The sequence below is a fragment of the Lissotriton helveticus genome, chromosome 2_1 (genome assembly GCF_964261635.1).
Source record: "Lissotriton helveticus chromosome 2_1, aLisHel1.1, whole genome shotgun sequence".
Lineage (NCBI taxonomy): Eukaryota > Metazoa > Chordata > Amphibia > Caudata > Salamandridae > Lissotriton > Lissotriton helveticus.
The window spans coordinates 693,560,636-693,587,294 of record NC_136059.1 but is presented as its reverse complement, the minus strand read 5'-3'; the positions used below and the strand labels follow the sequence as shown (position 1 = coordinate 693,587,294).

The following is a 26,659-nucleotide window of genomic DNA, read 5'->3' as shown; positions in this document are numbered from 1 at the left end:
AATCGTAAGATACTAATTTAACAGGTCTTTTTTTTTAACCCACAAACTGACACCTTCCCTTGAGCCATACTGGGATGTGATTTGTAAAACCCTTGACCAAAAATTATATCATCAATTCCGTGTCGGGACGCTCCCGATCAATTCCTTTACTGTCAAGTGGGCTGCGAATTCAACTAATAGTTGTCCTTGGTGTCCGGATCATCTAGAGAGCATTGGTCACTTTTTCTTTGCCTGCCCAGCCTATCGAGCCCCACGCCTTAAATGGCTCAAACCCTTATGTTGTAGACTGGATAGTAAGGGGTATCTTGAAGCCCTGATGACATTTCGTACTAACCAGTCTGAGTTTGGTGTGGTTGGTGTGGCCAAGTTTTTAGGTTGGGCATGGATTATCCGTACTTGGAATCCCAACATTTTATAATGGTTTTAAATATTGATAATGTTTTATAATTGATAATGTCTGTAGGCATTTTTTATTGTAATGTCTCTATCAATTGTTTAATAACTTTTCAAATGTTCTTCTGATATGATGGTTTTATTAATATTCCATGTATTGTATATTTGTCTTTTATGAATTTTATTTCGAAATAAAGACTTATTGAACTTGATATATATATATATATATATATATATATATATATATATATATATATATATATATATATATATTTATTTATTACCAACTGGGAGTCGCCAGTAGGTATATATAGTTAGGATTTTTTTGAATAGGGATTTATGAAAATTCTATGTTGAATAACTTTGGCGTTGATGGACGGAATTGGCTGAAATTTTCAGGAAAATGGCACATTTTGTTTCTGAGCGTCCCCTGAAAGTTTGGGGGGGTTTCGTCAAGCGGGGGCCGAGAAAAAAGGGGGGTCCCAAAACGTGTTTTTAACATTGAGTTTTCCATAGGGCGGTTGGACTCACTTTTAGCTCGAACGGCTGAATGGATTTCCACAAAGCTTGGCAAAATTGTAGGGACTGGTAGCCCGATGTGCCTTTGCTATGTCTCAAGATATGTGCTCCAGTGGATTTTGAGAAATTAACGTTCAAAAAAATATATATATCTGTGACAGCGTCCCGGTTGTTGTGTTGTGTGGGTGATGTAAGTACCAACATGTAGGTACCAATGAAGAGTCTAAAATTCAATGTACACCGTCTCCTCTGTAGATATTTTGTATGTTCTAATATGGGTTATTTAAATGTAAATGTGTGGAAAAGCACTTCATGCTTTAAAGCAATTGTATTTTTGAACTGAGTGTTCTTTCCTCTTAGTCCTCCTCTTTGTTTTTTTTCCCCCACACTCTTCTTCAGCATGATAGTTGATAAATTCGTTCCCTCAAAAAATGTATATACATAAAAAAATGCTATTAAATACATATAAAATATATTTGTCCTTTAAAAGAAGAATACATTTTACAGCTTTTGATATTTGCTATTAAAAAACCATTGAAATTCACTGAAAAAACCATAGGTTATAGACCATATATAGTTAGGAATTAGCATTTACAAAACCTTGAAAATTCACTGAAAAAACGTTAGGTTATAGACCATATATAGTTAGGAATTAGCATTTACAAAACCTTATTTTACTCACACAAAACCATTGAAATTCGCATATATAGTTAGTTGCACTAACTATATATCGCGCACCCGCAATCCACTGCTGATCATGTCACATATTACATCATTCATGACATGGTCAGTGACATCACTGATGACATCACTGATGACATCTCAAATGACATCACTGATGACATCACTGATGACAACATCCAGTGACTGTATGTTTCTGTAAAGTTAAAATATGTCTTACATATTGAAGAATGAGTGGATGTATAAGTGTCTGGATGAAGGATTTAGTAAGTGCATGACTGACTGTATGAGTGAGTGATTAAATGTGTCTCACTGAGTGCAAGGGTTAGTGACTAAACTGTCTTAATTTGTGCATCATTATGTCTGTTGTTCTGTAAACTGCTGCATGTGTTGATCAGTAGCTATATGAGTAACTATATGGGTTATTGATTGGTTGCCCAAGTATTTGTATGGGAGATTGAGTGTGTGTGTGGGTGGCTGGGAGGTGTATGACTCTGTGCATAGATGTGTGAGCAGTTGATTCACTAGATGTATGGGTTCAAAAGTGCATGTGGAAACAGCTGTATGGGCGGTTGACTGTGTGCATGAGTGTATTGGTGAGTGAATGGATATCTCAGTGCTACATGTCAAAGTAAGTACATATGTAAAACACAGTACATGTGAGAGATGACATATATAAATAACTGTGCATAAGAGCCAGTGAATGTGTGAGTGGCTGTATGGATCATTGTGAACTTGTATCAGGGATTGTATAAGAGAGTAAATATGTGTTAGTATATGTTTGAATAAGTAAGGTGTGTATAACTGTATAGTTGAGGAAATGGAGGTGTGATTGATTCTTTGCATGACTGACTAGGTGTGTGAGTAACTCCATGGATGAGTGACAGTCTGTGAGTGTCTGTTTACACTGAGTGTATCTAAGGTTATATTAGAGTCTGAAGAGGTTCATCGTATTGTCACATGAATGATGTCATCAGTGATGTGATCAGTAATGTCAAATGAGATGTCATCAGTGATGTCATCAGTGATGTCATTTGAGATGTCATCAGTGATGTCATCAGTGATGTCATCAGTGATGTCATTTGAGATGTCATCAGTGATGTCATCAGTGATGTCATTTGAGATGTCATCAGTGATGTCATCAGTGATGTCATTTGAGATGTCATCAGTGATGTCATCAGTGATGTCACTGACCATGTCATGAATGATGTAATATGTGACATGATCAGCAGTGGATTGCGGGTGCGCGATATATAGTTAGTGCAACTAACTATATATGCGAATTTCAATGGTTTTGTGTGAGTAAAGTAAGGTTTTGTAAATGCTAATTCCTAACTATATATGGTCTATAACCTATGGTTTTTTCAGTGAATTTTCAAGGTTTTGTAAATGCTAATTCCTAACTATATATGGTCTATAATCTATGGTTTTTTCAGTGAATATATATATAGATAGGTTTATGGATAGATAGGTTTATGGATAGTTGTTTGAATTATGCACTATATTAGTCCTGTTCTGTATGCTGCATTTCACCTTCATAGTTAGCAGATATTATTTATTAATACTGGATGGTGTCCAATCGGTTATACATCACAAGCTTTAGGAGCAGAGCCCAGAGTTCTTAGGGTTCTATCCTGTAAACACTATGAGATATATGTACTACTTGCTACTCTGATACAAGCATGTGAATCTATGAAAGATTCAATACTGGAGAAAAAACGAGTTACTTACCTGTACACTATGGTTCTCCAGTATTATCTTTCATAGATTCACATGCGCCTGCCCACCTCCCCGTTTCTCAGGTAGAACATTTTACCTCTGGATATATCCATGTCTCTCACTTGGGGCTGGAAATCTGTGGTAGAAGAGCTCTGCCAGGGAGTGTGATCTCAGGGCTTTCTGCTGATAGGCTGAGTTTTGGACCAAACAATAAGGAGGTCTGGTTACCAAATTATGTCATTCCCTATGGGATTTTCTATGCCGTTTTTCTCTGTGGTACTGCTATGGTCATTCTGTTACCGTTAGACTACCACCATGATGACGGGGAAGATACAAGCATGTGAATCTATGAAAGATAATACTGGAGAACCATAGTGTACAGTGTAACTTGTTTTTTGCCAACTGGAGAAACGCAGCTAAGTTCATGATCCGATGTGGGCTGGACACCACCGATTCGCTCGGCCGAGCCGTTTCATCGATAGTGGACTTACAGCGCCACGCCTGGTTGCGAAAGACTGGCTTTTCTGATGATGTCCAAGCGTCGCTTATGGACATGCCCTTTGATGGCTCCCGTCTCTTCGGAGATGAAGTGGATTCAGCACTGGGCTGCTGTAAGCACAGCGGCGCTAGGGCAGATCCTTGGGCATTTCCATGGCCCCTTGTCACAACACCAATCTGCCATTCACTCCTTTCGTGGCCACGGAAGGGGCTTCCAGCTGCTTCTATACTCGCCCAGCCATTCCGGTGCGCAAGCATCCCGGCCTCTGTGTGTCTGAGGACTCTGTACCCACAGACCCTCTGGGTCGGGCAGCAAAAGATCGGGCCAGTCCACCACTCCCATCTTACCATCATGGGTGCCCAGCGGGGAGCAAGATCTGCCATCACCTGTCTCACTGTCGGTCTATCACATCAGATCTGTGGGATTTGCAGATCGTACGAAGGGTCTACTCCCTCTCCTTCATGATTACCTTTCCCTCATTGCCACCTACATGCGACGGGAATACAGAGGGCCACCTAGCCCTTCTCCAACAGGAAGTGATAGCTCTCTTGGCCAAGGGAGCCATAAGGAGGGTTGCAACATCAGAAGTGGGTCGTGAATTGCTTACTTAAGAAAAAGAATGCGCACACTCACTCAGGTCTTGTCTGTCCCGGACCTGGGAGACTGGATAATTGTGTTGGACTTGCACGACGCATATTTCCACATTCCGATCCTGCCTGTCTATAGGCGTAACCTGTGGTTCACCGTCGACCACAAGCATTTTCAGTTCGCTGTGCTCCTTTTAAGCCTTACCAGCGCCCCTCGGGTGTTCTCCAAGGTGATGGCGGTGGTTGTAGGTCATCTGCAGAGATAAGGGATGCTACTCTTCCCCTACCCTGATGACTCGCTGTTGAAAGTGGGCTCGCCCCAGACTGTCGTCTCCCACCTCCTGACTACGGCACACCTGCTGCATTTGCTTGAGTTCACTATCAATGTGCCAAAGTCACACCTGACTCCCTCTCAGAAGCTCCTCTACATTGGAGCTGTTCTGGACACGGTGCAGTTTCGTGCATATCCTCCTGAACGGCGAGTCCAGGATATTCAGTGTAGGAAGCTGGCTCTGTATATACTATACCCAAGTAAGGTATAGTGTGCTTAGAGTCCAGTGGATACCCAGAGGTTTACTAAGACTTAATCAGATAATACTAAAAGCTCTATTTGTGGTAGTGTGGTCGAGCACCTAGCTTCTCAGAGGGCTGTGTTAAGGATTTATTGTACACACTCATGCAAGAAATTATTGCACACGCTCAAATACTGACTCCAGACCAATTGTTTGTATAAAAAGTTATAATTTGGTTAATTTTTTTTCTAGAACCAAGAAGTACTTAGTTGCAGGTAAGTAACAGTTTTCAAAGTTGTAATACTTAAAATGCAGTCAGAATTGTTTTGCAAGGCAATAGGAATTCTTTACAGTCTTAGAAATACTTTTGTATTGTTAATCACAAACAATAGCACTTAGCAATTGTAAGAAATAGACAGTTGTATACAATAGATAGAATGCAATGCAATCCTATGGAAGAAAAACAAGGTTATGAATTAGCAGGTAGGTACTCGACTTACAATTCCAGTCTTCAAGGGGTTTAGATCGACACTGCGCAAGGTTTACTATCTGAAAAAGACACATCTGAAAGAAACAGGTTAGTATTAGATTCCTTACCTTAGAATATCCCCAGGCGTCAGTCTGGATCCGGAAACTTTTGCGTAGCAGTACCCCTGCGCGTCGGTAGGCGTCGTCTGCAGGCGTCCCCTGCGGCTCCGCGTCCGTCGTCGGCGTCGTGCGCCGTGATGACGTCGCTGGAGTATATAGACGCCGCCTCCGCGCGCTGACGTCAGTTCTTCTTTTTTCCGCGCCAGTTAGCGCAGATCCGAAGAGCAGTACTCCGGTCTTTTGACCAAAGTTTTTGACTACTATCTACTCCTAAGGTGCCGGTAGGATGCCCGGGTTTAAGAATTGTGACGGGTGTGACCGCACGATGTCGGTCACGGACCACCACCGACTCTGCCTCCGGTGCCTGGGCCCGGACCACGACGTGGACTCCTGCGTCGATTGCCGGGCCTTGACGAGTAAGGCTAGACGGGAGCGGTCCCGCAAGCTGCTCGAGCTCCGGGTGTCGGCCCCGCGTCGAGAGCGGTCCCGGTCCGGCCGGAGGTCGAGGGAGCGGTCGCGGAGCCGCCACGAGCGCTCCGGAAGTCGTCACCATTCCTCTGGTTCCTCAGGTAAGAAACACAAGAAGTCGGGGCGTCGTCATCGTACCCCCGACTCCCACGCGATGCGGCCGGGGGTTCGGGTGGCCCCACCCCCGCGGATCCGCGTGGGTCGCCGGCGCGGCCGGCTCCATACCCTGCGGTCCCTGGGCAAGGCGCGTTGCGCGAGGAGATAGAGGAGTTCCTCATGGCCATGAGGGCACTGTCTCCTCCAACGGGGCCTACGGCGCATGCGGGCCCGGTGGTCCCGTCCGGGGGCCCGAGCGGTTCGGGTGCTCCTGCCCCGACGCCGTCGGGTGCTCCGGCCCCGGCGCCGCTGGGCCCTTCAGGGTCGACGCCGGCTGGTCCACCGGCCTCTCCGGCGCCGATTCCATCGGGGCAACCCATGTTGCCGCCTCCGCGCGGCGCCGGGGCTCCGGCGCCGGCTCCGGCCGGCGTCGGGGCTCCGGCGCCGGCTCCGGGCGGCGCCACCCCCATTCCCTCTCCGTCTCCGGAAGCGGAGTCGGACCGGCGTCGTCCGACGCCGAGTCCGACGCCGATGGGGCCTGTGAACCCCGAGGAGCCGGTCTACATTGTTGACTCCGAATATGGGGAGGATGTAGAATACGGAGAGGGTTGGGAGGGGTCTGAGGACCCTCTGTCACGCGAGTGTCAGTACGACGTGGACTGGACAGGTGATTTGGGTGACGCCAGTGGTCTGGACGACTCTCCTAACCCTGGTTTTGTCTCGCCTCCTACTGTGGCCTCGGAGGCTGGGGCTGCTTATTCAGTGGTGTTGATGAGGGCTGCCAAGGCCTTACACCTTGAGCTCCCCGTCGCGGTCGTGAGGCCTAACATCATCACCGAGGTCTTCAAACCGCAGGCATGCCCGCAGGAGCCTCTGCTGCCGTTCAACGAAGCCTTGACAGACGTTCTTTTGGGCACGTGGTCCAGGCCCGCTTCAGGTTCGCCTGTTGATAGGAACGTGGCCAGACGCCACCGTCCGTGTCCGGACGACCCCAAGTTCCTGTCCACCCATCCCACCCCTGAGAGTCTGGTGATCCAGGCCTCGACTTCCCAGACCGCATTCCCGTTGGCCCCGCCCGACCGGGAACCTAAGAGGTACGACCAGTATGGGAAGAAGGTCTTCTCGTCCCTGAGTTTGGGACTGCGGTCTTGCAACACCGCATGCCTCTTGGGCCGCTACACCCACTCTCTGTGGGATACGGTCGCGGAGTTGCTGCCTGAATGCCCGCAGGAGGTACGGGTAAAGCTCGGCAAGGCTATGATTGAAGGCCGAGATGCAGCAAGATACTCCATCAGGTGTGGTCTTGATACGACCGACTCGCTGGGCAGAGCGATGTCCACGACGGTGGCGATTCGTCGGCACGCCTGGCTGAGATCCGCCAATTTTTCGGCAGATGTCCAAAATATTTTGATGGACATGCCGTTCGATGGCAGTCGCCTGTTTGGCGACAAGGCGGACCACGCACTGGAGCGCTTCAAGGACTCCTGGGTCACGGCCAAGTCCTTGGGTCTTTCGACCCAGCGCCAGCAAACGGGTTCGTTTCGCTCCTTTCGTGGCCAAGGAAGGGGCGGTCCCACACGTGCTGCCAGCCACGCACCGCAGAACACTTCTCAACGCGGTGGCGCCCGTGGATTCCGCCGTGGAGGCGGTCGGGGACAACGGCGAGGTCAGACCACACCTCCCCCCGCAGCATCAGCCTCCAAATCCTCCTAGTCCGTGCTTTCAGGCCCATGTGACGCCAGTGGGTGGCAGGGTTCGCCATCACCACTCCCGCTGGCGCACTATCACATCGGACAGGTGGGTGCTGCAGCTCGTCCGAAGGGGCTACTCCCTCCCCTTCGAGACCACTCCTCCAGCAATGCCACCGCAGAACCACCGTGTGTCGGGAGACCACTTGACACTTCTGCAGGAGGAAGTTACGGCCCTCTTGGCCAAGGGGGCCATCGAGCGCGTTCCGGGGCCAGAAGTAGGGTGTGGTTGCTATTCCCACTACTTTCTGGTACCCAAGAAGGACAAGGGGGGCCTGCGTCCTATCTTGGATCTACGGAACGTCAACGGCTTCCTCCGGAAGGAGAAGTTCAAGATGTTGACTTTGGCTCAGGTCTTGGCTGCTCTAGACCCGCAAGACTGGATGGTGGCGTTGGACTTGCAGGATGCGTATTTTCACATCCCCGTCCTGCCGGCCCACCGGCGTTACCTACGGTTCACGGTAGGCCACGAGCACTTTCAGTTTATCGTGCTCCCATTCGGCCTTACCAGCGCCCCACGGGTGTTCACGAAAGTGATGGCGGTGGTCGCAGCTCATCTGCGCCGGTTAGGGGTTTCAGTCTTCCCCTACCTCGACGACTGGTTGTTGAAGGCGGGCTCGCCCCAGACAGTCGTCCACCACCTTCAGATGACGGCAGACCTCCTGCACGAGCTGGGGTTTTCCATCAATGTGCCGAAATCACACCTGTGTCCCTCTCAAAAGCTCCTTTTCATCGGAGCGGTTCTCGACTCGGCGCAGTTTCGGGTTTTTCCTCCGGAACGGCGGGTCCGGGATATACAGGCTTTGATTCCCATCTTTCAGCCGTTATTCCGGGTTTCGGTCAGGTTGACGCTGCGGCTGCTGGGGCTGATGGCTTCCTGCATCCTTCTGGTGCATCACGCCCAGTGGCGGATGCGGGCTCTGCAGTGGGACCTGAAGTTTCAGTGGGCCCAGCATCAAGGCAACCTATCCGACCATGTCCTGATCTCGGAGGGCACTGCGAGACAGTTGCAGTGGTGGCTTACAGACCGCGATTGGGTCAGGGGCAGATCCCTCTCCCTTCCCCAACCGGAGCACGTAGTTGTGACGGACGCGTCCCTCCAGGGCTGGGGAGGCCACTTGGGAGAGACGGAGATCAGAGGCATCTGGTCTCCGGCGGAGTCCCGGCTCCATATCAACATGTTGGAGCTGCGGGCGATTCGCCTAGCACTGAAGGCATTCCTCCCCTTTGTCAACGGGAGTGTAGTGCAGGTGTTCACGGACAACACCACCGCCATGTGGTACTGCAACAAGCAGGGCGGAGTGGGGTCGTGGACCCTTTGCCAGGAGGCTCTGCGTCTCTGGCAATGGCTGGAACGTCAGGGCGTGACTCTGACGGTTCAACACCTGGCAGGTTCTCTGAACGCCAGGGCGGACGAACTCAGCCGTCGGTGCTCGGTGGATCACGAATGGCGTCTGAACTCGGACGTGGCGAAAGGCCTCTTTCTGCAATGGGGAGAGCCTTGGTTAGATCTATTCGCCACAGAAGAGAACGCGCAATGTCATCAGTTCTGCGCGTTGGAGTTTCCAAGACGGCACTCGCACGGCGACGCCTTTCGGCGCGAGTGGAGCTGCGGTCTGTTGTACGCCTTTCCGCCTATACCACTTCTGCCCAGAGTGCTGAAGAAGATCAGGCGCGACCGGGCCCAAGTTATCCTTGTGGCTCCGGACTGGGCTCGAAGGTACTGGTATCCCGAGCTACTCAGCTTGTCAGTCGGTCCCTCGATCCGCCTGCCCCTTCGGGAGGACCTTCTGTCGCAGCAGCAGGGGACGGTCCTCCACCCGAACCTGTCCAGTCTCCACCTCCATGCGTGGAGATTGAGCGGCGACAGTTGAGGCCATTTGACTTGCCTCCTGAAGTCTGTGATGTGATTCTGGCAGCCAGGCGTCCCTCCACAAAGTCGGTATATGCCTGCCGGTGGAACAGATTTGTGGCATGGTGCACAGCAAAGGCTGTGGACCCTCTCTCTGCCCCTCTTTCCGAGGTTCTCCTCTTTCTTCTCTCTCTTGCCCAGCAGGGCTCTGCTCTGGGCACTATCAAGGGCTACCCTTCTGCCCTTTCGGCCTTTCTAAGGCTGCCTGATCAACCTTCTTTGTTCAAGTCCCCTATTGTAACTAGATTCTTGAAGGGCATCACGCACATGTATCCACCTGTTCCGTTCGTGATGCCTCAGTGGGACTTGAACCTGGTTCTGACCTTCTTGATGTGCGCTCCCTTTGAGCCACTTCATTCCTGTCCTCTCCGTCTCCTGACTTTAAAGACGGCCTTCCTGGTTGCCATCATCTCTGCCAGGAGAGTGAGTGAGCTCCAGGCTCTTTCTGTCAAACCTCCTTTCCTGTCCATTCATCCAGACAAGGTGGTTCTACGAACTAGACCTTCTTTCCTGCCCAAAGTAGTCTCTGCTTTTCACATCGGGCAGTCCATCACCCTCCCCTCCTTCTTCCCGCCTCCGCATCCTTCAAAGGATGAAGAGCGGCTCCATCGTCTGGACCCAAAACGTGCGCTTTCATTTTATATGGATCGCACACGCCAGTTCCGGGTGGATGACCAACTGTTTGTTGGCTACGTGGGTGCGAAGAAGGGACGGGCGGTACATAAACGGACCATCTCTCGGTGGGTCGTTCTGTGCATCAAAGCGTGCTACTCTTTGGCTCGGAAGGAGCCTCCTGTTGGGCTGAGAGCCCATTCCACTCGGGCCACGGCGGCTACTACTGCCCTGGGCCGGGGATTCCGGGGCCGGGGAGTCCCTTTGCAGGACATTTGCCAGGCGGCTACGTGGGCCTCGCTGCACACCTTTGCGAGGCACTACTGCCTGGACAGTCAAGTCCGGAGGGATGGCTTCTTTGGCCGTTCGGTCCTCCAGGACTTTCTGGTGTAGGATTGTATTGGTTCGCTGACCCACCACCGGGGTTGGTATTGCTGGGGTATCTATTCTAAGGTAAGGAATCTAATACTAACCTGTTTCTTTCAGATGAACAAGTTACTTACCTTCGGTAACGATATATCTGTAAGAAACAGTAGTTAGTATTAGATTCCTTACCGCCCCGCCCATCCTCCCCATTCTGCGAACTGATACCTAGGGTTAAGGACATCCCTTTCAGGGCCCTAGTTTCAAATGGCACCAGTGTTGGTTCTCTCATGGCTCTGCGTGTTCTGGCGCTGAAAAGCTGTGTACAAAGAACTGACGTCAGCGCGCGGAGGCGGCGTCTATATACTCCAGCGACGTCATCATGGCGCACGACGCCGACGACGGACGCGGAGCCGCAGGGGACGCCTGCAGACGACGCCTACCGACGCGCAGGGGTACTGCTACGCAAAAGTTTCCGGATCCAGACTGACGCCTGGGGATATTCTAAGGTAAGGAATCTAATACTAACTACTGTTTCTTACAGATATATCGTTACCGAAGGTAAGTAACTTGTTCGTTAGTGATAGATTCCTTACCTTAGAATATTCCCCAGGCATCAGACTGGATCCGTAAAGTTTTCTGCTTAGCAGTACCCCTGCGCGCCAGCAGGTGGCACCGTGCAGCTCTGCATCCGTCACTGGCGTCGTAAGCGCCGGAAGGCTACTTAGGCGTCACCCATGCGCGTTGACGTCAGTTCTTTCTTTTTTCACGCCGAAAGCGCAGATCCGGATTGAGCACGTACCGCGGTCATTTTTTGACCACTTTTTTGAGACTTTTTGTCTCCTTCTCTTGTCTCCTTGTGCACGTAGGAATGCCCAGCTTTAAGTTTTGTGGGTCGACCCACCTTAATATGTCGGTGGGGAACCCACATGATATCTGCCTCTACTGCCTGAAGAATGACCATGACTCCCGGGATTGTTGGGACTGCCGTGCCATGGCCCTGAAGGCATTATGAGAGCGGTGCCGGTAGTTGCTGGAGGTCCGGCACTCCTCTCACCACCGCTCTGGGTCTAGGGGTCTTCGCAGGACCGGAGCCGTCGCTCCTCGGACTCTTAAGTCTTCACCTTCAGATTCCTGTAAGTGACGCCATAAGAAGAAGTCGAAGAAGCATGTTTGCTCTCCGACGTCCCCCTGTCGCTCCCCGGAGGCGGACGTGGGGGAAAGGGGCTCCGCCCCTGCGGCTCCTCAGGAGCCTGGAAGTTCCGCGGCCTACCCGCTATACCCGGGTCCGTCGGCGACTCCCGAACAGGTGCAAGAGTTTCTTGCTGCTATGGACCACCTGTTTAGGCCTCGGGATCCCGCCGGCGTACTTGGAATGCGGCGAAGTTTGCCATCAGGTGTGGTTTGGACACTGCTGATTCGTTGGGCAGGGAGATTTCCACGACGGTGGCATTGCGGTGCCACGCCTGGTTGCGTTCCACTGGGTTCTCACCCAATGTCCAGAGTTCGCTCAAGGACATGCCCTTTAATGGCTCCTGCCTCTTTGGTGATAAGGCTGACAATGCCTTGGAGCGCTTTAAAGACTCTTGTGCCACCACCAACTCTTTGGGTCTTTCCTTGAAAAACCCTGCCACGCCCGGGTTTCGTTCCTTTCGTGGCCAGGGCAGGGGTACCCAGGCACGCTCTTCCAGCAAGCCTGTTGAGAACCAGCCTCAGCGAGGCCGCGGACGTGGGTTCCGCAGGGGCGGGTCTAGTAACCAGTATGTGGGTCAGTCCACTTCTACCCCACGACGTCCGCCTCAAAACCATCCTAATCCGAGCTTCAGGGGGTACCCCACGCCTGTGGGAGGCAGGGTTAGTCACCACCTCAACCACTGGTGCAAAATCACATCAGACAAGTGTGTGCTGCAGATAATCTGCCAAGGTTACTCGCTCCTCTTTTTGTTCTACCCTCCAGCCATGCCACCTCGGCGCCACCGCATGTCGGGGGATCATTTAGCTCTTCTCCTTCAGGTAGTCACGGCCCTCCTGGCCAAGGGAGCTTCAAGTACATTCCCGATCAGGAAGTAGGGAGTGGCTGTTATTCCCACTACTTTCTGCTTCCCAAGAAGGAAAAGGGGGGCTTGAGCCCCATCTTGGACCTCTGGGACGTCAATCGCTTCCTCCGGAAGGAGAAGTTCAAGATGCTGACTTTGGCTCAGGTCCTGACTGCCCTGGACCCTGGAGACTGCATGGTAGCGTTGGACTTGCAGGACGCATATTTTCATATCCCCGTCCTGCCGGCCCACCGGCGTAAACTGCGGTTCATGGTGGGGCAGGAGCATTTTCAATTTGCTGTGCTCCCCTTCGGTCTTACCAGCGCCCCTCGGGTGTTCACGAAAGTGATGGCGGTGATCGTAGCTCATCGGCGCAGGTCTGTGCTGTCAGTCTTCCCCTACCTTGACGACTGGCTGTTGAAGGCGGGCTCGCCCCAGGCAGTCGTCTCCCACCTCCATACTACGGCAGACCTCCTGCATTTGCTGGGGTACTCCATCAATATGCCGAAGTCGCACCAGAGTCCCTCTCCCTTCAGCGGAGCGGTTCTGGATTCGACGCTGTTTCGGGTTTATCCTCCCGAGCAGCGAGTCGGGGATATTCAGGCTATGATTCTGCTCTTTCAGCCTCTATCCCGGGTTTCAGTCAGGATGACCCTCCGGCTTCTGGGCCTGATGGCCTCCTGCCTCCTGCTGGTGACACATGCCAGATGGCATATGTGGGCTCTGCAGTGGTACCTGAAGTTCCAGTGGGCACAGCATCAGGGCAACCTGTCCGATCCTGTCCAGATCTCGGAGGGCGCTGCACGACAGTTGCAGTGGTTGCTCACGAACTGCAATTGGGTCAGTGGCAGGTCCCTCTCCCTTTCCCAACTGGAGCACACAGTGGTGACGGATGCGTCCCTCCTGGGATAGGGAGGCCACATGGGAGAGGTGGAGATCAGAGGCCTCTGGTCTCCAGCGGAGTCCCGGCTCCATATCAACCTTCTGGAGCTGTGGGCGATCCAGCTTGCACTGAAGGCATTCCTTCCCTCTGTCCGGGGAAGTGTTGTGCAGGTGTTCACGGACAACACCACAGCCATGTGGTATTGCAACAAACAGGGCGGGTGGGGTCCTGGACCCTATGTCAGGAGGCTCTGCGCCTCTGGACATGGCTGGAACATCACGGCATTACCTTGGCGATTCAACACCTGGCAGGTTCTCTGAACGCCAGGGCGGACAAACTCAGCTGCCGGAGCATGATGGATCACAAATGGCGTCTGAACTCGGACGTGGCGCAAGGTCTCTTTCAGTAATGGGGAAAGCCTTGGTTAGATCTATTCGCCACCGAAGAGAACGCGCAATGCCCTCAGTTCTGCGCGTTGGAATTTCCAAGGCGGCACTCGCTTGGAGACACTTTTCGTCGCGAGTGGAGTTGCGGTCTGTTGTACGCCTTTCCACCTATACCACTTCTGCCCAGAGTGCTGAAGAAGATCAGTCGCGACCGGGCCTAAGTCGTTCTTGTGGCTCCTGTGAGAAGTTGGCCTGGCATATGATGTCCACTATTCTAGTGGGCTCCTTGCACCAGTCCAAACTACCCTTATTGATGGTAGGTTTAAGACAACCTTTATAGATAGCTATCCTAGTGGTATCTGTGGAGAGCAGCCCTCAGGCTAAGCCTTGATGGAATGTAAAGCAGCTTGTTTTACCAGTCTATAATCTCTTGAATGATCAAATGAAAGAGCACCACACCAGGTATATATCAAATATATATGTATTTATTCTAAACACAACCCCTCTAGTCTCTTTATGAGGCTAGAGGCAAAAGTACAATACAAGAACGTAAATAGCACACAGTAAATAGCACAGTATACGTTTTGCCCTAGGGGCCTCACAAACCATATACTAAGTAAGTGGTATAAGAACCACATGAGGGAAAGAAGTTAGGCTTAGGGCCTGTAGAACCGCTGGAGCCACCAGGAACCACCCAAGGTAGGGACGCAGGAGACCCACGGGGGACGCGTGCAGTGTCTAAACACAGCCGTTAAAGGTACGAGTTTAAAGATTAGGGACACTTAGAGTGGACTACGATGGAACCCCTTCAGTACTGGACACTTCGAGAGTCAAGACCCACGGGAGCACCAAAGTACTCATGTTACCTCACTCAGGGAAGCCGGCTGCATATGTGTCTTTTCGTGTCTGGTTTGGTCGTCGTTTTCAATGGAGAGCTGCCAAGAAGTGCTGCAGGCGACCAGAGGAAAAGTGTCTGGATGGATCCGAAGTTGGATCGGAGATCTGAAGAACCTGAAAGCAGAGAAGAGAGAGTCTGGGTCACTAGCCAGTGACCAGGTTGGCGACAAGAAGATGCCAGCCGATGTCAGGTGCTTTCATGTGAAGGAGGTGAAGTTTGACTCTTCAGCCACGAGGACCAGGAAGCGCCGATGACAACCAGGAGCTGGATTCGAGCTGTCCCATGAAGGATGTCGAGTGCTGCAGCGTCGGTATCCAGATTGGACCCAACAAGCCTTGGCAACAGCAACCCACGCAAGATGACAAGATTGGCTTTGGTGCAGACCAGCAAGGTCTGAGGGGCGCACCCTTCAATGGGGAGTCAGGGCACGTCTGGAGTAACCAGGGAAGCCCAAACAACAAAGTAGATTCCTTCATGGGGACCCACTAGCCAAAGGACTAGGGATCGCGAAGGCGCCTCGAGCGGAAATGCTGAAATCGGGCTCACGGAGTACTCGTGGAGTGTAGGCCCACAATCTTCGATGCAAAAGGTGCTCAGGGCTTAGACTACAATTAGCCCAATGCACAACTTCGGGAAAGCTCGGGAAGTCGATGCACTAGCAAATGTGCAGGATGTCCAGGAGTTCCGGTCCCACGTCTCTCGTGATAGCTTCGCTGGGGACTCGTGTCAGCCCCGGAGATGTCTGGAAGTCCATGTCCTGTGTCGCAGATTCTTCGGGATCCGGCTCCTTGGCCAAGAAGGAGCCTCCTCTGGGTCTGCATGCCCTTTCCACCGGGGCTTCTGCAGCCACTACTGCCTTGGGACGCGGCATTCCTTTGCAGGATATTTGTCAGGCAGCTACATGGGCCTCACTGCACACGTTTACTAAGCACTACTGCCTTGACAGTCAGCTCCGCAGAGACAGCTTCTTTGGCTGTTCTGTGCTCTGTGACTTTCTGGTGTAATCTTGTTCGCAGACCCACCTCCGGGGTTGGTATTGCTGGGGTATCTATCTGAAAGAGACATGTTAGTATTAGATTCCTTACCTTAGAATATCCCCAGGCGTCAGACCGGATCCGGAAACTTTTGCGTAGCAGTACCCTTGCGCGTCGGTAGGCGTCGTCTGCGGCTCCGCGTCTGTCGTCGGCGTCGTGGGCGCCGTGATGACGTCGTCGGAGTACTTAGACGCCGCCTCCGCGTGCTGACGTCAGTTCTTCTTTTTTCCGCGCCAGCAAGCGCAGATCTGGAAAAAGCAGTAACCCTTAGTCAATTTTTGACTAACTTTTTGGATCATTTTGATCATTTCTCGAAGTCTTACGACTCCGATCGGTGCCGTAGGGATGCCTGGCTATAAGCACTGCGAGGATTGCGACCGCACGGTGTCGGTCACGGATACTCACCACCTGTGTCTAACTTGTCTAGGCGTCGACCACGACGACAAGGCCTGCTCCGACTGCCGGGCCCTCTCTTCGAAAGCCAGGCGGGAGCGGTCCCGCAGGCGACTCGAACTCCGGCAGTCGGTCCCGCGCTGCGAGAGGTCTCGGTCCCACGGGAGGTCGAGGGACAGGTCGCGGGCTCGGAGCCACCACAGTTCCGAGAGTAGGCCGCGCTCCTCCGGGTCGAAGTCGTCGTCAGGTAAGAAGCACAAGAAGTCCAAGAGGCGTCATCGCTCTACGGACTCCCCCCGACGCTCGCGCGATGCGGCCGGGGGTTCGGGTGACCCCACCCACGCGGCTCCGTCTGAGTCGCGGGCGCCGCGTCCAGCTCCACACCCTCCGGTCCCTGGGCAAGACGCGACGCCGGAGGAGATCGAGCGCTTCCTCATGGCCATGAGGAAACTCTCTTCTCCGACGGGCTCCGCGGCGCGTTCGGGCCCAGCGGACCCGTCTGGGGCCTCTAGCGGGTCGGGGGCTTCGGCCCGACGCCGTCGACGCCTTCGGGCCCGGCGCCCCAGGGCTCCACAATCCCGACGCCGCCGGTGCCTTCGGTCCCGGCGCCGCAGGCGCCTTCGGGCCCGGCGCCGCGGGACACCGCTAGACCTTCTTCGGGATCTGGGTCATCGCCGGTGGACCTTACGACCTCCCCGGCGTTGGACCATCCGGTGTCGCCTCCGGCGCCGCCCTTGGGCGGCGCCCTCCCCGATTCCTCCTTCGTTCCTGTTCCGACGTCGGGACGGCCCCACTGGGCGCCGCTCCAGACGTCGTTTGGGGAGTTTCACTTCTCTGAACGGGCCCCATTGGTTGAGAACCCTGAGTATCAGGAGATGGGTGATGAAGGGGATTGGGAGGGGTCTGAGGACCCTCTGACCCGAGAGTGTCAGTCTCATGAGGACTGGGCAGGAGACCTTGGGGAGGCCAGTGGCCTCGACACCTCTCCAGACACTGGTTTAGTCTCCCCTCCTACCGTGGCTTCAGAGGAGGGGGCAACCTACAGTGTGGTGTTGATGAGGGCTGCCAAGGCCTTGGGCCTTGAGCTCCCCGTCGCGGCCGTGAGGACTAATCTCCTCATTGAGGTCCTTAAACCGCAGTCAGGCTCGGCCGAGCCTCTGCTGCCCTTTAATGAGGCCTTGACCGACGTTCTTCTGGGCACCTGGTCCAAGCCCGCTACAGGTTCGCCCGTAGATAGGAACGTGGCCAGACGCCACCGCCCAGCCCCGGGCGACCCATGTTTCCTGTCCACTCATCCCACCCCCGAGAGCCTGGTCATCCAGGCCTCCAATTCCCAGACCGCATTCCTGTCTGCACCGCCAGACAGGGAATCCAAGAGGTACGAGCAGTACGGTAAAAAGATCTTCTCGTCCCTTAGTCTGGGACTGCGGTCTTCCAATACCGCATGCCTCTTGGGCCGCTACACCCACTCTCTGTGGGATACGGTTGCGGAAGTGCTACCAGAGTGTCCGTTGGAGGTACGGAACAAACTCGCCCAAGCCCTTGTGGAGGGCTGGGATGCAGCCAATTATTCTATCCGGTGTGGACTGAATACAACCGACTCACTAGGTAGAGCGATGGCAACGACGGTGGCGGTCAGACGCCACGCCTGGTTGAGGTCCGCCAACTTTTCGCCCGATGTCCAAAACACACTGATGGACATGCCGTTTGATGGCCGTCACCTCTTTGGCGACAAGGCAGACCATGCGCTTGAGCGCTTTAAGGACTCCAGGGCTACGGCCAAGTCCTTGGGCCTCTCGGCCCCGCGCCAGCAATCGGCTGCCTTTCACTCCTTTCGTGGCCACGGAAGGGGTGTACCCACACGTGCTGCCAGGCACGCTCCGCAAGGTAATACCCAACGTGGTGGCGGCCGTGGGAACCGCGGTCCCGGTGGTCGGGGACAACGGCGAGGTCAGTCCACACCTTCCCCCGCAGCATCCGCCTCTAAATCCTCCTAGTCCATGCTTTCAGGCCCATGTGACGCCAGTGGGGGGCAGGGTTCGCCATCACCACCTCCACTGGCGCACAGTCACTTCGGACAGGTGGGTGCTGCAAATCGTCCGAAGGGGCTACTCCCTCCCCTTCGAGGCGACTCCTCCAGCCATGCCACCACAGAACCACCGTGTATCGGGGGATCATTTGCGACTTCTGCAGGAGGAAGTTACGGCCCTCTTGGCCAAGGGGGCCATCCAGCGCGTTCCTGGGCCAGAAGTAGGGTGGGGTTGCTACTCCCACTACTTTCTGGTACCCAAGAAGGGCAAAGGGGGCCTATGCCCTATCTTGGACCTGAGGAACGTCAACGGCTTCCTCCGGAAGGAGAAGTTCAAAATGCTGACACTGGCTCAGGTCCTAGCTGCCCTGGACCCAGGAGACTGGATGGTAGCGTTGGACTTGCAGGACGCTTATTTCCACATCCCCGTCCTGCCGGCCCACCGGCGCTACCTGCGGTTCACTGTTGGCCTCGAGCACTTTCAGTATACCGTGCTCCCCTTCGGCCTTACCAGCGCCCCACGGGTGTTCACAAAGGTGATGGCGGTGGTCGCAGCTAATCTGCGCAGGTTAGGGGTTTCAGTCTTCCCCTACCTCGACGACTGGTTGTTGAAGGCGGGCTCGCCCCAGACAGTCGTCAGCCACCTCCAGACTACGGCAGATATCCTGCACCAGCTGGGGTTCTCCATCAATGTGCCAAAGTCACACCTGTGCCCCTCTCAGAAGCTCCTCTTCATCGGAGCGGTTCTCGACTCGGCGCGGTTTCGGGTTTATCCACCCGAACAGCGGGTCCTGGATATTCAGGCTCTGATTCCCATCTTTCAGCCGTTATCCTGGGTCTCGGTCAGGTTGACGCTGCGGCTTCTGGGGCTGATGGCCTCCTGCATCCTACTAGTGCATCACGCCAGGTGGCGGATGCGGGCTCTGCAGTGGGACCTGAAGTTTCAGTGGGCCCCGCATCAGGGCAACCTGTCCGACCAAGTCCTGAAGAAGATCAAGCGTGACCGGGCCCAAGTCATCCTTGTGGCTCCGGACTGGGCACGAAGGTACTGTACTCAGTATGTCAGTCGATCCCCCGGTTCGTCTGCCTCTTCGGGAGGACCTTCTGTCGCAGCAGCAGGGGACGGTCCTCCACCCGAACCTGTCCAGTCTCCACCTCCATGCTTGGAGATTGAGCGGCGACAGTTGAGACCATTTGACTTGCCTCCTGAAGTCTGTAATGTCATTCTGGCAGCCAGGCGTCCCACCACAAAGTCGGTATACGCCTGCAGGTGGAACAAATTTGTGGCATGGTGCACAGCAAAGGCTGTGGATCCTCTTGCTGCCCCTCTTTCTGAGGATCTTCTCTTCCTTCTTTCTCTTGCCCAGCAGGGTTCTGCTCTGGGCACTATCAAGGGCTACCTTTCTGCCCTTTCAGCCTTTCTAAGGCTGCCTGATCAACCTTCTTTGTTCAAGTCCCCTCTTGTAAATAGATTTCTAAAAGGCATCACACACACTTTCCCTCCTGTTCCGTTTGTGATGCCGCAGTGGGACTTGAACCTGGTTCTTACGTTTCTGATGTGCGCTCCTTTTGAGCCACTTCACAACTGTCCTCTCCGCCTCCTTACTCTGAAGACTGCTTTCCTGGTTGCCATCACCTCTGCCAGGAGAGTGAGTGAGCTCCAGGCCCTTTCTTGTACTCCACCTTTCCTTTCTGTCCATCCGGACAAAGTGGTGTTGCGTACTAAGCCATCTTTCCTGCCCAAGGTTGTCACGGCCTTCCACATCGGGCAGTCTATCACCTTGCCAACCTTCTTTCCGCCACCGCATCCCTTCAAAGAGGAAGAGCGGCTCCACCGTCTGGACCCAAAACGTGCGCTCTCATTTTACTTGGATCGCACACGCCAGTTCCGGGTGGATGACCAACTCTTTGTTGGTTACGTGGGCGCTAAGAAGGGGAAAGCGGTGCACAAGAGGACCATCTCCCGGTGGATCATCTTGTGTATCCAGGCATGCTACTTCTTGGCTAGAAAGGAGCCCCCTGTTGGATTACGGGCTCATTCCACCCGAGCCACGGCGACTACAACTGCCCTGGGCCGGGGAGTGCCCTTACAAGACATCTGTCAGGCGGCTACGTGGGCATCACTGCACACGTTTGCAAGACACTACTGCCTGGACAGCCAAGTCCGGAGGGATGGCTTCTTTGGCCGTTCTGTCCTCCAGGACTTTCTGGTGTGATTATTGGTTCGCAGACCCACCACCGGGGTTGGTATTGCTGGGGTATCTATTCTAAGGTAAGGAATCTAATACTAACGTGTCTCTTTCAGATGCACAAGTTACTACTTGTGTAACGATATATCTGTAAGAGACATTAGTTAGTATTAGATTCCTTACCGACCCACCCATCCTCCCCGTTCTGCGAACCGATATCTAGGGTTAGGGTTACCCCCTTTCAGGGCCCTAGTTTCAATGGCACCAGTGTTAGTTTTTAACATGGCTCTGCGTTTCTGGCGCGGAAAAGCTGTGTCTAAGAACTGACGTCAGCACGCGGAGGCGGCGTCTAAGTACTCCGACGACATCATCACGACGCCGACGACGGACGCGGAGCCGCAGACGACGCCTACCGACGCGCAGGGGTACTGCTACGCAAAAGTTTCCGGATCCAGTCTGACGCCTGGGGATATTCTAAGGTAAGGAATCTAATACTAACTAATGTCTCTTACAGATATATCGTTACACAAGTAGTAACTTGTGCATTCTAAGGTAAGGAATCTATCACTAACATGTCTCTTTCAGATGCACAAGTTACTACTTGTGTAACAATATATCTGTAAGACATTACTTAGTGATAGATTCCTTACCGCCCCACCCATCCTCCCCGTTCTGCGAACTGATTACTAGGGTTACGGACATCCCTTTCAGGGCATTAGTTTTCAATGCACCAATGGTCAGTATCTTGCATGGCTCTGCGCTCCTGGCGCGGAAAGTTGTGTACAGAACTGACGTTTGCGTGCATGGATGGCGCCTAAGTAGTCTCCGTGACGTCATCTCGGCACTTGCGATGCCAGTGACGGACGCGGAGCCACAGGACGCCACCAACTGACGCCTGGGGATATTCTAAGATAAGGAATCTATCACTAACTAATGTCTCTTACCGATATATCGTTACACAAGTAGTAACTTGTGCATTAAGGCCTTTTTATCCATGTTGCCACTTTGTGTCTAGCGTGTGTTGAAATTTACCATGTCGCAATATACCATTCAATAAAGACGGAAAGTATAAAGAATTAGAAACATTATCACAAAGGCAGTAACTTTTTGAAGGTTAAGAATGACTGTGTTGAATATACATGATCAGCATCATCTGAATTTATTTATGATACAAACTGTGGTTAAGTATTGAACATTTTCAAATGTACTTTTTCCTTCGCAGGGACACTCGTCGTTTCTTGGAGAGGGTCGTGTACCAGCCTGGCTATCCTGACTCCTGTTCGGCAGTTGCACGGTGGTACCTCCTACGGCATTTGCATGCCAAATATGATTATGAACTTATTGATGTAAGAGCAAAGTATTATTTGTGTATCCTTTTAATACGGAATGCAGAGTGATTGCATTTAAACATAGAAGTTGGAAGATGATATGGTGAATTCTAGCAGTTATTTTGACATTAATGGCTGCAGCTTCATTTAAAAGTGACTAAATTATTCATAATCAAGTATAATGAATATATAATAATCAAGCACTCTTTTTAGGTCGCTTTTTTAAAACCTTATCTTTTTTATTAGTTTTCCAAGTCAGTGATTTAGAGCAAACATGCTAGCACCGTAGTTTCCTTGTGTGTGTGTATGATAGATTCAAAGAGTTGCAGATTCCTTACCTTAGAATTATTCCCAGGTGTCAGACTGGATCTGGAAATGTTTCTTGAACAGTACCCCCGTGCGCCGGTTGGTGGCATTGTTCAGCTCCACGTGGCATCAACTGCGCCAAAAGTGATGTGCGCGGTGCCTATATAGGCACCACCCCAGCGCAGTGACGTCAGATCTTACCTTTTCGAACTAGTCTGCACAGATTCGGGAAGAGCTACCTATTGGTCAATTTTTGAGTAACTTTTTTTGACGTTTTGTCGAAGTGTTTTGATGATTTTTTCCTCCAGATGTGGCAGGAATATAATTTACAAAGGCCATCTTCAAGCCCTGCGGAGCCTGTGACCGCTCGATGTCGTTGACGGACCCACACCTTGTATGCCTTTTGTGCCTCGAGCCCAACCACGACCCGAAGGCCTGCTCCAATTGATGTGTCATGCACCCAAAGGCCTTGAGGAAGCAATCTGTAAAGCTCCTGGTGGCTCTACATGCGACACCACGAAGATCCAGATCCCAGTCGAGAATAATGTCCCGGAAGCGGTCAAGGAGTCTGAGAAGTTCGTTGCACTCAAAGTAGTCAGGCCACTCGGGTAAATTCTGCCACAAGAAGAAGCCGAAGCATGCTTCGACTTCATTTTGTCCATCGGCCGACAAGACGATGGAGCATCATTCGAGCCCCAGCTTCACAGCTGAGGCGGCTCTACATCTCCCCAAGTTTAAAGGAGCCAGAGTCACACGTGCCCAATTGAGAGAATTTTATTAGGCTATGCACCTCATATTTTGGCAGCCCGTTCCCTTTGCCACGCCTTCAAGCCCTGGAGGTTTGGGAGGAGCCCCTACTAGATCCAAGCCGGTGGCTCCGGTGCCAGTCAGGCCTCAAGGATCCACAGATGGATCCAAATTGGCACTGGTCATGTCATGTTGACCATCCCAAGCACCGGTCTCAAGCACAACGCTCCCGCCGCTGCCGGCACCTTCACCATTTAAATCCCTGACATGGTACCCGAGGGGTGTTGCCTGACGCTGACTTGAGCCATGCCTTACAAGCTGGAGCCTGAACCCTGTTCTTATGGGCTAGGACTCTGGATGGATGGCAAGAGTTTGCTGGTCCCTGAAGAATGCCAGCAATATGATACAAGCATGGACTGGTGTGAGGATTTGGCGGACTTCAGTGGACTGGATAATTCTCCAGATAACTGCATGCTCTCTCCCCCCCAGAGTGGATACAGAGAAGGGAGCTTCATTCACAATGTTGGTGAGGAGGGCGGCTGAGGTCCTGGACCTTAGCTTGCCCTCATTGGCATTCAAGACCAATGTCTAGACGGGGCGTGGCCAAGATGGTGACGAGAGTGGACATGTAGAATGAAGCTCCGCGGTAGGCCCAGCAATTATCAGTCTCCTGATCTCCCCACAGCAGGTTCTTTGCTCCTGCTACCTTGGTGGGACAAGCTGAGTGCCCACACTGACCCCGGCATGACAGGGCTCTGCTCAGGGCACTCTGAAAGGGTATCTTTATGCCTTTTCGCGACTGCCTGACCAACCCTTGGTATTTAAATCTTCGATTGTAAATAGATTTCTCAAAGGTCTTGTATATATGTTCTCTCCTTCCCATTTCATAATGCCTTTGTGGGACCTTAAGTTAGTTCTCACATTTCTGATGTGTGCTCACTTCGAGCCTTTACACTATTGTCCCCCCAGGCTGCTCCCCATCAAAACAGCCTTTCTTGCAGCTATTTCATTGGCCAGGAGCGTGACTGAGCTGCAGGCTTTATCATCTAAACCTCCCTTTCTATCCGTTTTTCCTGACAAACTGGTGCTTCTTACTAGGGCCTCTTTAAACACTGCACACGTTTGCCAAGCATTACTGCCTGGACGGTCGGTCCTGTATGACTTATTAGTCTAAATGTGTCCGCAGACCCACCTCCGTGGTTGGGTATCTATTCAAAGGTAAGGAATCTGCTGCTAGATATCTCTATCAGATGAACGGTAAAGCCTTATCTGGTAGAGAGAATATCTAGCTGCAGATTCCTCACCGACCCACCTATCCTCCCCACTCTACAGATAGATTTCTAGGGTCTGGGCTGCTCCCTTTCAGAGCACTAGTTTGGACACACCAGTATCAGTGCACTTCATGGCTCTGTGCTTCTGGCGTTGAAAGTTGTGAAAAGTAACTGACGTCCATGCGCCGAGGTGGCACCTATATAGGTGATGCAGACATGACTTATGACTAAGACGACGTCGACAACCCTACACGGAGCCGATAGATGCCATCTACTGGCGAGCAGGGGTACTGCTCACAAAAAAATCTTCCGAATTCAGTCTGAGGCCTTGGGAAATTAAAAGGTAGGAAATCTGTGGCTACATATTGTCTCTACCAGATAAGGTGTTGCCGAGTTTAAGTAACTTGTTCACCAAGAATAAACCAGATTTTGATTTGACAGTATTAGGCTCGTACTGCTATAAAACGAACACATTTATTTTTGTCTTTTAGGTTCTGATAGAAAATGCCAAAGCTAATGGAGATGTTAAAGTGTTGGAACTTCATGAAAAATTGTCAGCAGCTTTATAACAAATATCAATATCAGTAAGAAAAGAATCAGATGGATTTGCCATTACCTGCACCTCGTGCTCTTTTAAGGAGAACCCAGTTGCCTATTTTTAGAACAAAAAACGTCATAATCATCCATTTGGTTGCCTCCAAGGTCGTGTTTATGATCCAGGACACATATTTTGGATTACCTTCCATCAGGAACTTGCTGTAACCTGTCTTCGTTTTTCCTTTAGAATTACATGCACGTTATTTTACTCTACATTGTTTATTACTACAATGCAGTCTTTATGTTTACCTTTACTGGAGTCTTTAGAGCACAGTATGGTGAACAACATGATTACATTGATTGCTTCGCAATGGCTGCATATGCCTAAATAAACATCTGTATTTTCTTGACCTGGTATATTAGCAATCAGGTAAGATGCAGTTTGTGTACACTGGTTTATATTTTGCCCAAGTCTGTTACCTATGGCAACAATGAAGCCATTGTTCAGGAGAAACATGCAATGTGTAATCATAAAGTCACCTTCAGAGTAAAACAGTCAATTTCCCAATAGATTCCTTATTCATAGAACATGTTTTCAACATTTAGATGAGTAGGACCCATCTGGGACTACATGTTTGCCTGTACCATCTTTAAAGGCAATATCCTGTGGCTGTCGGCAGGCCCAGCCCAAAGTGTCACTTTGTCATCATCAATCTGTTTACCCTAATCATCAGAGGCTATGGACAGATGTTGGTGTTTGCAAAGGAGATATTCCTAATGATGAGATACTATTCACTTTCAAGCTGTCCATGTTTTTATTGGATAGACTGGCCTTTGCAGATGTACACTGCTCTAGCTCGCTGTGTTTACCTTAATTATAGTTATCATCACCCTGGTGTAAGGGCCAGTTATACTTACCCATCTGGGTTTACAGTGGCATCAAGAGATGACTAAATATATGTACATTAGGGTGTTCTTGAGAGGGACTAACTACCATTGAGACAAAAACACTCCCACAATATGATCCTGTTTACAACATACACATTAGCTTCAGATGTGATGAAAACCAATCTTGGTTCTCTACACATCTTCAATTTTTCTTTCCACTTTAAAGAGCTGTTTATGAATTTGGAAGGCAGACACCTGCAAGCCGCATGAACGAAATGAAAAATCATTAAAGGTGGAATTAGTATATTGGCTGGCTGGACATTTTGCATGAGTCTGTCAATTCTATGTCCAGATAGCCTAAGTACTCATGATGCTTATTTGAAAATTTGAAATTTTATATAATGCTCTCAAGGTTAATCATGGCTAATTTTTGATTGGTAAAAGTTTCAGCATTTAAAAGGCATGAAATAAAAAGAATAGAAAAATGTTATTGTTTATGTCATGATTCATGGTTATTTTAAAAAATTGAGTGCTGAGAATATTTTGTAAGCATCCAGTTTCGAATTAGAATAGCATAGTATAATCAAGGAATATTAAATGTAATTTGCATAGTTACATGGTGCACTTTAGAGTTCTTTGTCTTTAGAAGTTGATTACAGTAAGCCAAGAGTGTAAAGAATAATACATTAGTGTGAGAAGTTGGCCTGATGTGCAGTGTTCACTATTCTAGTGATCACTATATATCAGTCCAAACAACGCTTATTGATGATTGGTTGTAAGTCAACCTTATAGACCAGCTATCCTAGTAGCATGGATACGAGCAGTCTAAGGCTAAGACTCTAGAGGGCGTGTTAAGCCAGCTGTTTTACCATCACATTACCCCTTGAACACCAAGTGAAAGGACACCACACAAGTTGTTATGAAAATAAACAGTGTATTTATTTATAACAAGACTACCCTGGCTCTTTATGAGACAGCGAGCTAAGCACACAACAAAACTCTTAAGAAAATACTTTAAGTCGCACAATTTACACAAA

The 26,659-nt window shown here is 51.2% G+C and overlaps 1 protein-coding gene across 1 annotated transcript in view; it reads left to right on the top strand.

Moving 5' to 3' along the window:
- Positions 1 to 26,107, top strand: part of SKIC3 (SKI3 subunit of superkiller complex) — a 1,397,627-nt gene extending 1,371,520 nt beyond the window's left edge. Inside the window, exons 40-41 of the mRNA XM_078675399.1 lie at positions 21,768 to 21,891; positions 24,689 to 26,107. Coding sequence (XP_078531525.1) covers positions 21,768 to 21,891; positions 24,689 to 24,766 — 202 coding nt within the window. The 3' untranslated portion in view covers positions 24,767 to 26,107. The remainder of the gene's footprint in view (positions 1 to 21,767; positions 21,892 to 24,688) is intronic.
- The last annotated feature ends 552 nt before the right edge of the window (positions 26,108 to 26,659 follow it).